The 16,628-nt window shown below is 29.8% G+C and overlaps 1 protein-coding gene across 13 annotated transcripts in view; it reads left to right on the top strand.

Moving 5' to 3' along the window:
- The window catches only part of LOC111030017 (RNA binding protein fox-1 homolog 2-like), a 38,764-nt gene extending 22,136 nt beyond the window's left edge, over positions 1–16,628 (top strand). For 6 of the 13 annotated variants that reach the window (XM_022309321.1, XM_022309320.1, XM_022309316.1 and 3 more), the window contains 7 exons: positions 144–164; positions 2,096–2,324; positions 5,208–5,283; positions 5,676–5,693; positions 8,672–8,910; positions 12,054–12,126; positions 15,337–16,628. In XM_022309321.1, the coding sequence (XP_022165013.1) occupies positions 144–164; positions 2,096–2,324; positions 5,208–5,283; positions 5,676–5,693; positions 8,672–8,910; positions 12,054–12,126; positions 15,337–15,378 (698 nt within the window). In that variant the 3' untranslated portion in view covers positions 15,379–16,628. The remainder of the gene's footprint in view (positions 1–143; positions 165–2,095; positions 2,325–5,207; positions 5,284–5,675; positions 5,694–8,671; positions 8,911–12,053; positions 12,127–15,336) is intronic. The other 7 variants (XM_022309317.1, XM_022309319.1, XM_022309312.1 and 4 more) reach the window with 4 other exon arrangements.

Here is a 16,628-nt window from a genome sequence, read left to right as displayed (position 1 = left end):
GAACTTTTTGAACACATGCTTTTGTATACTTTTTTAAAATTACGCTTTAAGTAGTTGCACTACATTTTATGTATAATATTGTATGTATGGTAAATTAATTATGTATTGGCTAACATTTGGTTTGTTCTTATTGTGGTTTGCAGTTTGTGTTCAGTGGCCTGAGGGTAAGTAAACTGCCAGTGCAATGTAAAAATTAAACGTAGTTATATGTGCATGATCTAACTAACATTTAGATAAATAGTGTTTATTACTGATTGTACATTTAGAGTCTCCTAAAAATGAAATTGCTAATTTAGAGTTTTAGATTAAACAGCATGATATACGATTTTTTATTAACGTGTACAGTATAATATACATATATATGTACACCGCGGGAAAAACTGAAGTAAATTTTCTCTATTTTAACGTTAAAATCTCATTGCATTATCTATACTCACTACTCAATTATTAAATACGTCGACAAAATTTAGCTGAAGAAATTATTATTAATATTGCAAGAAGCGTGTTTAAAATCGAGTTTGAAGTAGCATTATATTCTATACAAATATAATATTATGTACAAATTTATTTTAGCATGTAAACATATTCTATATGAATAAAAAATAATAATAAATAATAACAATATATAGGTACAAGGCAATTTTTTGAGCATCTCACCTCGTTTTAATGTTTAAATTTTGTATTTATTTTGATTTTCAGAATTTTTAAGTACATACACCTAATTTAAAGGCAGTATTTAATAAATACTTAGAATTCTATTATAGTTATGGCGGTACAAAATCATATTTATTCTATAGATTAGCTTAGAAGACTCCAAAACCACGCATTGGTTTTCTCCGTCTTATAAGTGATGTATTCATGCCAAAATCACCATCAGCAGTTATCGTTTAGTTTCGTTAGTTTAAAAATTACAGTGAAACTTAATGATAAGAACATAACCTGTGTTCGTATACCGGTTTTTACGGTAGTTCGATTTTTTTGCAAGTATTGCGTGCGTATAATCTAAAAATGTTAGTAGCTTTGCTTAAAAACTTAACTATCGTAAAAATCTGACATAGGAACACAGCTAATGTTCTTACCATTACATTTCGTAATAGATGATTCAATTTAACTTTTAACTAATGAAGTTAAATGTGACAGGAGGATTTTTCGTAATAGTATGTAAGAACATACATAAGTATCAGTCTGAAAAATTTGTTTTAAGTTTGATAACATTATTATCTATACTCTCAAAAAAATATATATGGTCAGAAATTTGTATAAAAAAAGAAGTACTTGTTTTTAGGGGGAAAAGTTCGTATCACTACGTAGGAGAGACTGAACAATCTAAATTTTCGAATATTCGGGGTCATCAGTGGGGCTCATAACTCATCGCTCTGAAAAAGTTTGTTATAAGCTCAATAATATATGCTCTTAAAAACATACATATGCGAGTGCTTAAATATACAAAATAAAATATTAAATAAGTAAAAAAAATCGTATAATATTACATCAGATTTATATTGTTTCATGGTACTCAAAAGTTTTGAAGGCTATATGGTTCTGAAATGGACACAAAAAAAGCAACATACAACTTTGTATTTAGCTACTTGGTTTTCTAAAAGAAATGTATAGAGTTTACACAAGCATCTCTAGACCTAGATCTCTATCAAAAAAGAAACAAAAAAATTCAAGTGTTAGAAGTTATGAGCCCTGGTCATTAGAGGATGTCTGTGCAATATTTGTTCTCGCAGACCCCCACTACATAGATAAGATAAGACGTTTTTACGCAGAATAGTATTTTAAGATTTTTTAGAAGGTAATCTAAAAGTAAAATCACGTGTTACAAAAAAAATTGTAAATTTAAATACCTAGATAAATTGTTTTGAGACAATATTTAGACAAATTTATGTGACGAATTTATAGTAGTTTAAGATAAGATCGTGTCGTAAACGTGGTGAGCTTGCTCGATAAATTGCCCTTACCTATATCATAATAATGTAAGAACGCTTTTAATTGGGCGCGGGAACAGGGAAACATTCGGAAAACTGTAAAAAACCATTATTCTAATTATAACGTCATCGCGCACACGCGGTATTTTTTTCTATTTCATCAGCCGCCGCAGCAGCACTTAGAGGGGCAGCTATACAACGTGGACGAGCCGTAGCGGCCGCGAACGCCGTCAGGAACGCGGCCGCGATGGCTGCAGTGGCCGCCGCTTCCAACGGCGGGTTCCCGTCGGTTGGCAATCCAGGATTCAACACCGCCAGACTGCCGGCGACCAGCATTGCCGTCACGCCCAACCCGTTGCAAGCCATCAACTCAGCTCCCGGTACTTACGCCCCGTGAGTACAAAAACATTCCTACGTTTATTACATTTCTTTTAATAATACGTTAATTTCCGGCGATTTAAAAACCTTTGGATCGTCAACTTTGTAGCAGCCCGAACTTTTTTATATTACTATAACGCGTTAACTGCAGATGGATTAAAATAACCGGACCGCGGTGGCCCTAACTTACAGTCTTTTAAGCGAAATTTATACTCCAAGTGTTCAAATAATTCAAACCTACACATCGCACGTCTTAAAACCCTTATACGTTTAATGCACCTCCCCCTCCTGTTTCTCATCGGTGGTTCACTTTTTTAGTTCAACGTTATTTGATTGAATAATTTAATAGTTTTAGAGCTGGAAAAATAAAAAATACAATGAACAAGTTACCTTACTAATTTGAACATGAAATTTTCATTTTTAAAAATTGGTTACAAAATAATAAAAAACATTAATATTAAATTATTGTGTATAATTATCAGTGACTTTGAAAAAAATACAAAATATTTTATTACGATAATTACTGAGTAATTAAAATGTGACTTCGTCTCTTGCAGTTACAATCGTCCACCTTTGTACTATAGATATTTTAATTGTCTTGGACCCTGTGTATAATTTATATCCGCCCATCTTCTAGATAAATACTGTTCAACATGCTCCCGCCGATTTTCTGGGATTTTAATTTCATATTTTATCATTTCACTTAGTTTAACCTTAAGTTAACCTTATATTATGTCACAATCCATATTATTCATTCCCACCTCAAACGATTCAATCCATGCAAACGGTAACGGTAGAAGATAAAGCCTTTCGTCTATAATCGTTGCTACCACCCCTCACTCCTAAATTATCAAAAGCCGTTTGTTAGCTGTACAAACTATGCTTGAGAATCTTCCCAGTTGTCTCGAATGAAAATGACACCGTAACTTATCATGGGAGCATTTCTTGGACGAAAGTGTGGTGTTGAGTGATTCCTTTTTTCAAGTCTTTGTGTAAGAATTTAAAAACTAACATAAAATATGCTTATCGTATTTATTAAATTATGTTTAGATCTTATTATGGCATGCCTACTATAAGACATAAGTATAATCTGTCGATTAATCTCCGCCGTCTATTGCATCATTACAATGCGTTTCGTTATACCTCATTATAATCATTGTGAATGATAAAAACGAACCATCATCTGCGTATTTCCATGCTAGAAATAATTTTATTTATTACGCGTTATAGTGTTGAATTCCATTTTAGTACGTTTTCTACACTTAATACACTAGTAATATAGAGTTATCTCCGAACAATAATAATTATTTATTATATTTGTGCGATATTAAACGAATTTGTCTGTTTTACATTTCCTTTTTCGGTTAAGGATATTTTGTTACCTGCTAGTATGTAATATATTAACATAAATACATAATCATTTCATTTTTTATTGAATATTAATCAAAAAGTGTGCTCACATAGTCACATGCAGAAAAATACATGCCAAATTTGATTATTCCCTGAGTCTTAACTAATATGATTCGTTGTATATTGATTTGAGACATAGTGGTTTTAATCTTAAAATATTGATAGCATTAAGAATTTTTTATTTATATTTACTATTTCTGTGAACTATCCGATTATCCGAATGCAATAAATTTTGAATAACCTAATTCAATTTCATTTTGTATTACAATACCATCGATTAGGTCTTTTTCAACGATCATCGTAGTTGAATTGCATTCGAAATAACTGGTTTTGCAAGTTATGAAAATACACAGATATTTCAGATAACCAGTTAGGCATAGGATTATAATAATATGTTTATACTCAGTATACACTATACTTGTAGTCATTTTGGTTTCAAATAACGTTGCACACACATGAACATAAAAAAAAATTCTTAAATTTTAAATTCTCGTCCTATACTGTGAAACCGGTTTAATATCGACCTTTTTAAATATAATATAATGCTTAAATTAATTTTTTGATATATTAATATAGTATTATACACAATTATGTAGAATTATATTAATATAATAAGTCTAAATAGTAAATATTATATTATGTCCAGCAACTATATGAACCCATTTGTGACGAACATAGTTTTAATTCATTATTAAAAAAAATATATATATATCCTGAAAATGTATGTATCCATAAATTAAATAACGAATAAACGTATTAAAAATGCATTATTATTTGACAAAGTTATGAACAGGGAGAGTAAAATTACTTACTCATTTTACATTAACTAAATTTTCTTATTTAATCTAAATAATTTTAAATTATAAATTCTTTGTTGACTTTTTTTTGTTGTAAATAAATACATTTCTAAAAATGTATTATTATAATTATCTTATACTTGAATATCAAAGTGAGAACTATAGTTATAATTTTTTTATTGGAAGTAAAATTTACAATCTATACTTATTTAACATGAACAGTAAATAGAATAACTAAGACAATATACATAATAACAACAAAACATAGGAAAAACATCGTCATGATGAGATTAGGAATCATTATAATAACATAATAAAGTATAATAATCATAATATTTAAAACAAATCAGACTTATATATTTATTATGACTTAGTGAAAATAATTTAAAGTTTTCAAAAGTGATAAAAATATAAATTTATTACGTTGTAATGTAATACACTTATCTATAAGTTTTCAAATATTTTTTTTAACCATTTAGTCATATTGAAATGCTTAAAATCAAATACAATAACGTTATAAAAAATTATAATCAAATGTACAAAATACGAAAATGAACAATTTATAAATATTGATATTTATTTGAATTATGTTATTATAATTTATAAATTACTTATTAGTATACATATTAAAATTGAAAAATATCGAGAAAAACTGTAAACAATGTTTACGGCTTTTCATTCTTACCACCAGTAAAATGTGTTTCAGTGGAGTATACTATGATCCATTCCTGGCAGCCCAAGCTGCAGACAATAACTACAGGTTACAGGTAATATTTTTGTATTATTTATTTTTTCTATATTTTATATTGATCATTAATGAATTTTTAAATATTTTACAAAAAACACTATAAGTACCTGCCATGTTAAATGTATATAATACATTATAATTTATACTTACGAGTTACGAGTCGAAAAAAATGGGTGGTTATACAATGTTTTATTTAAGCTTGCCGGGTTTCTCGCTCCACTTCGTAAAACAATTATTTTTATTTGTTTTAATTCGATTTATATTCTAGTGTGATTGGTTAAGAACTCACAAATAATAACGTGTTAAGTGTCAAAACTGTGTTTTAAAGCGTATTATATTGATTGATTATGAAAAGGTGACCCAATAAATGAATTGAGAATTAGTTGAACTGGTGTTGGTATTTTTTTTCAGGCAGGAGCAGTCAATGAGGTAAATGACGATTCATATAGTATAATCACAAACTATTCCTATCCTATACAATGTTCTTATTCTTCATCTCTCTTTTTATTTTTAATTGCATTAAATTACAATATTAAAAAAAAACAATTTGCGTTCCTATTCTATATTTGAACATGAACAATTTGCTCAATTCATTCCAATCGTCATTCTTGAAATTCGTTTTAGAAAAAATCTTATGTGTAACGGATTACAAAGGCTGGAAAAGGGAAATATGACGTGAGTTTTATATACGAAAAAAAACATGACGAATGGCATGGCCGGCCTTTTTTTCTTGACATCACCGCTTCTATAATGTAGATGCACTGAGAAATCAGTGTCTTGATCAATATTTTATATTTTATTATATTATGCGGTTACAAAGTAATATTTGTACATACCTATATTGTATTAATTTTATTAACACCAAATTCTGTTATTCGGAATTTTCCTGAAAGTTTGTACTAATCGGTTACATATATAGAGCGCTAATCATTATTTATTATTAACACTACGTTACATATATTTGAATTTTTGCACAGTCTTTGATTCCTGTGATTTTTATTTTTATTTTTTTAGATCATTAGGCATTTGTTGCCTGATTTTAGAATCAATAGCATTTATGAACATTTATGACACACACACACACACACACACATAGTACATACGTGTTATATTTATAGGTTATATATACTATATAGCGATGGGTATTTTATGGTTTTGATCATTTTGTCTTATTTCGGCAATTTATTGAAGTACATAATATAATATTATGTGAACAACCATAATAGCAAGCACTATTATAATATACACTCCCGTTTACCAATACATTTACTTAGTTATGTTTAAATACGACGTAATATGATGTATATGTGTAGTACACCTTTAAATGTTTACACTAATATATTGTTAGTCTATAGAGTGAAAGGGTGAAAAATGATATTCATAAATAATTCAAACAACACGATTAATGTGGAAATGTGTCGCTACCCCGAAGTGGTAAATGGCATCAGTTGAGTATTTAATTTCTATGTTAGACTTTGATTGGTATAAGACTGTGCAACATATTTAGTGTTTATTTATTTATTTTTCGGTGGCGGAATCGTTTGTGACATTTTTTATACATTGAAATGGCCTATTATTAAAAAAAAGTAAAAAATAATAATAAAAAAAATTGCATGTGACAAAAAAAATATATATATACGAGCACAAACTCACTTGCTAACTATTATACAGGTTGAATTATATAGTATGTTTAACAAATTTTTTTATCGTATCTATATTTGTATACAAGGAAAACAAATTTGTTGAGTATTAGTCGTTTTTTATAACCTAAATATGTACCTACATCAAATATATACGTACACTTAATATTATTATTATTATGTGTATATGTATATTGTATTTTTATTTTTTATTTTTTATTTTTTTTTGGGTTGCCTGTTATTTCTTTCTCCTTACATATATATATATATTGTGTATTGGCTGTTTTGTTGGGGAAATATGTAGACGAAAAGCTATGCTTGTAGCGTTTCACTGAGAAAATAAAACTTTCAAATTTGGGCATTATAATAATATATAATAATACATCTTAATATACTATACTAGCCTTTGTTGAAAATATACTTATATTTATATATATATTTGTATATATATATATATATGTATAATTATGTGTCTTATCATTTATTTGTGTTGCTAGAAATGTACTGCTATCTATCATAATATTATTAAACGGAACATTTTAGGGTGATATGCCACATATTAGCTGACGTACAGCTAACTGTTGCATGTGAAATGGTTCATAGTGGTTTTTTTTAAATTTTTTTTGTGTGTATCCACATATTATATATATATATTTTAGACGGTTTTCAAATAATTTTTATTCATAATATTATAAATCTATGAATATATCTGTACGAATTTATTATTATTGTTTCTATTTTTTTTCTGTTTTCTTCCATTTTGTTCCGTTTACTCTAACCGTAGGAATTATAACATAATTCATAGTCATTAATGAAATATGGTATATGTATTGTTTTAACGCACGGACTTCGTCAATTTCTATATATTGAGGCATTTCGCATACATAATATACATTTAAATGTAGATGAGGTGCCCGATTGTGGACATTCATTTTATTTATTTTTGATTTTTTTTTTCGTCTTGATTAACCGAAACCGTACATTATTATCTTACATCTCTAATATCACAAGTATTTAGAGGTTATTATAATAAATTCGACTACACTGTACTGGGCAAGTTATAAATGTATACATTTCCACCGCTCTATTATTATATATTATTATTGTTATACTATATACACTGATATATTATTATACAGTGTGGCTTACACCTCGTGATTTTCTACTTTTTAATACATATTCTCACTAATTTATTAACTTGCCTATAGTGTATGTAACTGTTATTGCATCGCGGTAAATTTATATTATTGAATTAATATTGTTTTGTTTTAAAAATGTATGTATTTTCAAAATTATTATGACATGCATATTACCTATATTCAATTCTTGTCCAATTTTGTGTTGATAAATATTAAATATTATATATATATATACTTATAGGCGGAATTTATTTAATTTGTATTTTTCTTTTTTTGACGCTGGTATCTGTGGTTTAGGGGTGAAACTTATCCTGTATAAGTAATAAATAATAATGGAAAAGCGCAACTTAACGTCATAAAAGCAATAATATTACTTAACGTTATATATATATATTATATATTATTATGTATATGTAATCGTTGTATATTTGTTTTTCACTTAAATAAGTAAATTAAATATTTGTATACTATACTATATATATATATATACAACAACAAGAATAATATAATAATAATAATAATATAATGCTTGATTGATTCCGGTATAACGCGTCCACGTGTGATAATGTGCCTGCATTTTTTTTGTATATGTAACGAATTTTTGTTTTACTAATCGTTCCAAAAACAGGTAGCTGCCGCAGCAGCAGCCGCGTCGCCTCTACTTAAGGCCGCAGCCGCAGCCCAAGGGACTCCAGCGTTGTCGTCCGCCGCAGCGGTGGCCCAAGCGCAACAAGCGTCCTACGTTGCCGCCGCCACGTACACGGCCGCAGCGGCCAGAGCGTACAACGCGGCGGCTGCAGCCGCCAACAATCAGATGGCCAACCCGGCGGCCGCCGCCGCTGCTACGTACACGGCGTTGCCAGCTGGGTGAGAGTGATAAACTGATAATTAACTACATCATGATGACAATGATGATAAAATTATGTGCCCCTTATAAGTTTTAACTACATAATACGATGATATTATTATTATTATTATTTCACCAAACACACATTGCACGACCGTCGTCATGATCATTTAATCGGTAGCTCATAAATTTTATGTTATATAATAATTATAATTTATATTTAGGAAAATAAGGTTTTTGAAATTATTATGTCTTCATGAGGATACTCAAGCAGGAGTAGTTCATGAAGATTGGAGTTGGACTCCCCCCCCCCCCATCGTTGAATATTTGAATAACACTATGATTTTAGCTGTATGTGATTAGATTTTATATATACAATTTGAAATTAGTTTTTTATTCTGTTTACACCGATCATCTATGATTTATCCTAGACATCATTGAACTTCTATGATATAATATTTATTTAATATAAATATGTACATAGTATACATGACATATAGCATATAGTATTTGTACTATATTACATAATTTATATATGTACAATTACCTACTTTCAAACTTAAGATCTGTTTAAAAAATATGTTCTCCCTCCAGGCACATTCCTGAACACGCCTCTGTATGTTGTACATCGTATCGAATAGTTGGAAACATAAATTATTGTTGACCGTCTGCCAGGGGCATATTTTAGGAAGGAGGGACAGCTATTGCTCCCTGACATTTTTTCCCGTTTAATATATTGTTAAATATTATATTAGTATATACCTATCCAAATGCTCGGTGTTGACAAATAAATTATGAAACCTATTACATTTTAGTATAATATATTTATCTTTTGTTGTCATTTTGTGTTGACATCAAAAAATACATACATTCTTTTGACACCATGTCCAAAAAAAAAAAACGGCTATTTTCAGTCTATAAACGAATAAAGTATCGAATATCCAGACATATTATAGAATATTTTAAAAATAATTAAAATACTTTAAAAATTCACTCTGCTTATGAAAATACATAACGTTAAATCGCTATCTACCCTAAATGTGGGCTATCGCAGCACACACAGTGTCCAACAATTTTCCGTACTCCCTATTTTTTTTTTTTGTAACTGCGCTCAGTCGAGTTTAATTCATTTAGACAGGCACACGTTTTATGCGGATCGCGTTTCTTTTTAATTTCGGGTTTTTGTAATTTTTTGATGTCGTTGGGGGGGGATAAAAAAAGCTATCTGTCGGATTTATTTCGCGATCGTATTTTCGACCACTCTCGCTGAAACCGAATGCAACACGCTGCTGGTAATTTGAGAACATAAAAAATTGTATGAGCATATATATTATATACTATACACTGCTGGACAAACTGTTGTTGTTGCGATCGTGTCGGTATTTCGACGTCGTCTATATTACATTGTTAATATATTATATCCGTTAGATCGCGGGCATATTCCGTCAAAATACTACTTCGTCATATTATTTTCAACGGTGGAGAGTATCTGTTATCGTATTTGCTATCGGATTATTATATTATAGTGAAAAATTGTATCAACAGATATTCGTCGCTCACGCATAACAATAGAACATACGTGAATTTGACAACGGATGCATCATATATCATAAATGTATAATATATAGGAAACTTTCATTTGACACTTTATGTCGATGTATACACCCGACTGGCGACAATAAACCCGTAATTCACACGTCTCCTTTTTTAACATATTACATGTGCTACAATATTATAGGTTTTTGATTCGATTTACCCGTATAACACTGCATTCGACGATAGTGGTCGGCATTGACATCCGTTCTTCATTCGTCGCCATTTCCATTTCCGCGCGGACAAGTTCCATTAAAACCTGCCTGAAACCACCATAAAGTTAAACAATTAAAAACCGTTATATAAGTTAATTCATTTATGGCTATACTAATTTTTATTAAAAAAAAATATTTTTTTTAATTTATCAATGTTTTTAGCGTTGGATAAGCTGTGAGGTATATATTATTTTTTAATCAAAAATGTATATACTGACTTATCATCGATAGCGTGCTCGCACGTCTTTGTTCTTCCCGAATGATTTCGCTGTTTAGTAGTAACTGTACGCGTTTATAATTAATTTCAAATTTGAGCTGCTTTCGTCTTAAACGCGAATTACATTATTTATTCAACTCTAGAGTGCGAAAATATATAAAACCATCATCGCTCAATAGAAAAATACAATTTTTAATAAATGTTGTTAAAAAATTATGCTCTCATATCCCAAAATAAACAGAATATTTTACGATAATTTAGTAATATTGCGACAATGTGTGTACGTAATAGTAATTATTAATTTTTATTCGTATGAAATATTATAGTACTTAGTGCTCTACAATTATGTTCTCATATCATTATTTTTAATGGGGAATAGCCAATAAGTAAGAAGTTACTAATAACGTTGTATACAATGCATGTATGTATGTTTTCGAATGATAACGAAATATGTCTTACATGCATTATATATAAATAAATGTAATGATCCATACATTATATAGTATAAATGTATATAGAAACGTTTAACTGATCACGACGATGAAATTGTATATTTATTTAGTTAGTGATGAGTAAAATAAATTTGCATGCAAGTACATAATTTTCTTGTACCGTAGTGTAAAACCTAAAAGCTTTTTAATTTGTGTTCATTCGTTCTGTATTTTGGCTTTGTATAGCTTGTATAATTTATATATTTTATTTGTTCGTTTTTAGATACAATATTTTTATTTATGTTTTGTGTAGTCCTTTCGTTCAATGTAACTTCCTCATTTTTACGTGTTGTGTGAGTTTTTGGTTTGCAGTTATACATATTATTTGTTTGTTTTGTTTTATTCCAATTGGTTGATTATTTTTTCAACTGATATCATATTTTCGTTTATTACAATTATAATTTAAGGGTGGGAAGTCACTTCCAAGAAAATATTAATTATTTCTTTTGTTTTTGATTTTATAATTTTGATTATTATTGTTAGGTTAGGATTGTTTAATTAAAAATAGTAGGTACCAACCCATTACGTATTGTTTAAAAGTCATAAACCTACATTTGACTATATAAACCATACACCTATACTTATTGCTTGCGTGTTAATCAATAACTAATTTTGTATTATTTTGTTTTTAACGAATGCGTTTTTAGATATACTGGGCGTGAATACACCGCAGAATCATACTTAGCTAGTCACGGTATCGGTCCAGTCACTGGATACGGGGTCAGTATATTATTATTTTATGAACATACATGGATATATATATTGCAATATAGTATTACGTTAATAAATTATTAACGTGAAATTTTTGCTTGGCGTTCGTTCCCAAATTGTTCACCACTCGACCGGTTTTTCGGCATTCGAAACTTCCGCGTCATAGCCATAATATAATATACTATAGTAACTGTGTGTAATAATAATATTATTATAATACTATCTGTGTATTTCAAATATTTTCCGTTTAAGAAACGATTCATAATCCTATAAAAGAAAATCGTGTACATGACGTTTTCAGAAGTTAAAACATTTTATTATTGTTATTCATTATTTTACTTACAAGAATTAACCAAATATAGGCACATAAAAAACAAATGGGGGACGAGGTGACCGAGTGGTCTGACGCGTCCGCTGCGACGCAGCCGTTCGCGGTTCGATTCTCGGCCACCGGGCGGCATTTTTCTCCGGACAAGTCGTGGTGACCGGAGAACAAGTGCCGCCATCTCCCAACCGGGCATGGCAGAAACCTACGGGTGCCCAATAGAAATTCTGCCAAACAAAAACACACACGTGTTCCCCCCTACAGTACCACAACAGCTAATGGCCTCAGTTGTCGAAGCTTAAAAAAAAAAAAAAAAAACAAATTGTTCTTGTCACTAAAGATAACTTATTTGTCCAAAACAGTAGGGATTTCTTACACTATAATCAGACGTTCTCTGAATAATTTTAAATATTTTCTCCGAATTAAAAAAAAAATGTATTCATCATTTAATTTTTGAGCAAAATAATATTTCGAGAAAACGAACTTTGCTGTTTACGTTACATTACATCCTATGATATAAGCCGAAACCCTTTCAAACCAAAATCGTACCAATCCCTTTTCGACTGATCTACTTTTCTAAAGTAAATAACTTTATGTTAAACATAAAAAAGAGTATTAAAAACATAAGTTATATAAGAATACAAATACATATTTATATAATTATTTTATTATTATATATTTGATGGGTTGTCATTGAATTTGATTGTGCCAGAAACGACCATACATGTTCCAAAATAAAAATAGATATCTAATAAAGCAATTATACTTTTCTGTGTGTAAAATGTAAAGTTCGTAAACGTGCATTCTTAGTAATTGTAATAGGTTTAGTGTATACCGATAAAATAATAAATGACAACTATTATTTATTTTTATTTACCTATGTATTATATAAAATGCGAATTCGTCCTGTCTAGCTTCTTGATACATTTCAGGGGATACTTCACACCATTGGCCTTTAAGATCTGAGCGGTGTATGAGTCCTAGTGGGGGTGGGGGGGGGCGGACTACACCATATAACAATTAAAAACTGCTGCGATATGTGCATCATGTACACGTCATAAAATACGATCAAGTTTAATAATATAATAAATGGTATACTATAATATGTGTCGACGATATATTTAATGACGGTTATTTAATTTATATAATCGCACAGCTAAGGACGCGTGAAACATGTTTTCATTAAAATTAATTGGTTTTATATCATGTTATTGAGTATCGTTCTGTACGGTTTGTTGAATTTAATTTTATCACTGTCATTTGATGGACCATTAAGTGCTTCGCGAAATGATTCATTTCTGTGTCCGACCGATATAGTTACTAACAACGGATGGCGAAAAACGAGGACATTATTACGTAATATTAAAAAAAGTTTCTTGTGTTTAATTAAAACGATTGATTGTTCGTCTATTTTTAGTTGTCTGTAGCTTGACGAGGTCAAATGCGAGCATTTCGGTTTGCTACCACTACCCCTATCCTCCCAATGTAATATGTTTTTAAAAATACCATAAATTTGAATCGACCCGATCATTGGCGCAAATAGGTAGGGGCTTTTGGGGACTTAGTCCCTTCAAATTTCGGTCAAGTCCCCCCAGTTAAAAATCTAGTAACTAGTACTTATATTATGGCTCAAGAGGAGGGGAACTTGATTCCCCCAAAAAATTTAGTCAATTTGCCTATGGACCCGATCACAGTATTACCCATCACTCGGCATAAGTGGACATCGAGATTTTAAACTAGCTATTTTATCAAGAAATATTAGTGGATTAGCGTAAATCACTCAAAATTATTAGGAGGTTCTAAGCACCCAAAAAAATGCAGAGGAAACAAAGCCGTGATTTATTGATCTCTTACTAAATAATAGATTTAAATCAATAATCTATAGATTTGTATGCATTTTATATTTCGAATTTTTCAGGTTTTATACTGCAATTTATAGAGAATTTGTTTGATGTTGTAGCGAAACATCCATGTTAGAGGTCTCTTGGACAACAAATAAAATTTGAATTGTTGACAATTTCTGTAGATAGAATTTAATCATTTGGTTCTGATTTGGTTTCGTTCTCAAAAATATTTTATTTAACAAACGATTTTGTTAAATGTGTGTTCTCCTGTAACTATACTAGAAATGTAATTACCATGTACACTTGTTTTTTTTATAATATTCATTTGAAATAGTTTAATCATTAAGTATTACCTCTCCCTATCTCTTATTTCTGTGTGGATAGTTGAGAAGTCTGACAGGCCAATCTTTTCTCATGATAATGGTACGTTCCATAGGCGCTCAAATCCATTAGAACTTCAGGGGGTGCCAACATTTTTAACATCAATATGAGCGAGGAGGCTTCGATCTCACAAAACTAAAAAACTATATTTTTAGATGGGCTAATAGGATATTCGGGGGAGGCTAAGCCCCCCCCCCACGTGATTTGTGCCTATGGTAGGTACTTGTATAACATTTAAAATAATTATGTAGGATAATCATGAAATTTGGGGTGCTAGTATAAAAATAAAAAATTCAGGGTACTAAGCGCACCCTCTGCACCCCTGTGATTTGCTCCGATGACAGTTACAAAAAAAAATTGTATCATTCCTTATAATATATCCATTATACTTATACCATGTAGTACTCAGTTCCCAGGCCTCAATGGTCTTGGAAACATATTTTTTTCACCAAAATAATCTTGATAAGTATCATTTTATCGATAAAAAAAAAAATATTTAACAAATTAAGAAATCAATAAATTCTATTAGTTCTTTTTTTAAATTTCTCCCTAGATTATTCTGGTGAATGGATTGTCTCAAATCGTTGAACTTACGATTTTTAACGCTTCTATATTTATATTATAATATTATTGTGTAATACAATGTTTTGTTTTTATATTTGATTTCAGCCAATGTACCGAAGTGGCTACAACCGATTCACCCCGTACTGATTATAATATATAATATAATGATATTATCCTATGAGATTATTATATACATATATACATTACGATTAACTATAATTTTTACTCATGAATATATACATGTGTAATAAGGCAGCCATATAAAATAATATAAATATAAATATATTATACTATTAGATCCATTGATATACATATTATATTATATTTGACGACACGATGACGAGATCCATCTAGATTATTTTAACATCCTCCTCTCTAACACCGAGTAAGAGACTTGGTCACAATTTCAGTAATATTTTTTTGAAAAAAATCATTAAATACGCACACACATATTATACTTATTACATAATTAATTAACTATTGTCGTCTTCGTTGGCTTACGTCATTGTGTCGTCTTCAATATTGCGTAAAAAGTATAATAAAAGCCGACCAACCCGACCCACACATAATTTACTCTTCTCCCATGACCCGCTAAACATTTTTTTTTTTAATAGTTAAATTATTATAGGTATTTATGTATATTAACGATTTAGGACTTTGAAACCTCCCCGAATTGTATGCATCCGAATCTTTTGTACACCATTTATTTATTTATATTATTATTTTGATTGTTATTACCTATATGATTATTATTCGTTCTCCGATTCACTTGCTCCTCTACTCAGTTTTCAAATATGTATTGTTTAAATATATTGATAAGTTATGACTATATGAACAAAATATCATGACAAAAAAAAAAAAAACAAAAAAAAAATTACCTTAGATTTAGAATGCCTACGTTTGTATGATATACTATATATAATATATATTTTATTCGTTATTATTATTATTTAACGTAAAATCGTTTGAATCTCAATTGATGGACATTCGTGAGTTGGTAGAAATAAAAAGAATCTCGGCAGTAATAATAATTTGGAATAATAACAACATCAACGAAAGGCCCTCGAACAGAGCGACGGGCGGTAGGTCGGCTTTCTCTTTTGATTTTATTTTTCCGTTTTTGTTTTGTATGAATAAAATTTAAAGGTCGCCGCTGGCTTTTGATTACGTTTGTTGCCAAAATACCACCATAGACCACGTTTGTTTTAACTGACTCGCAATACTTCGAATAATTGTTGCGCACTTGTTTGTGGTCAAAACGTGTGTATATATATATGTATATTGTTTTAATTAATAGGAAAAACCAATCTGAATGTTCACCAACCCCAACCAACAAACAAATATAATATATATACACTTATAAAGAGCTCTCTCAATTTGTTTGTATGTTTTTTTTT

The sequence above is a fragment of the Myzus persicae genome, unplaced genomic scaffold (genome assembly GCF_001856785.1).
Source record: "Myzus persicae strain clone G006 unplaced genomic scaffold, MPER_G0061.0, whole genome shotgun sequence".
Lineage (NCBI taxonomy): Eukaryota > Metazoa > Arthropoda > Insecta > Hemiptera > Aphididae > Myzus > Myzus persicae.
Note: the sequence above shows the minus strand (reverse complement) of the source record. Positions and strands in the feature narration are given on the sequence as shown.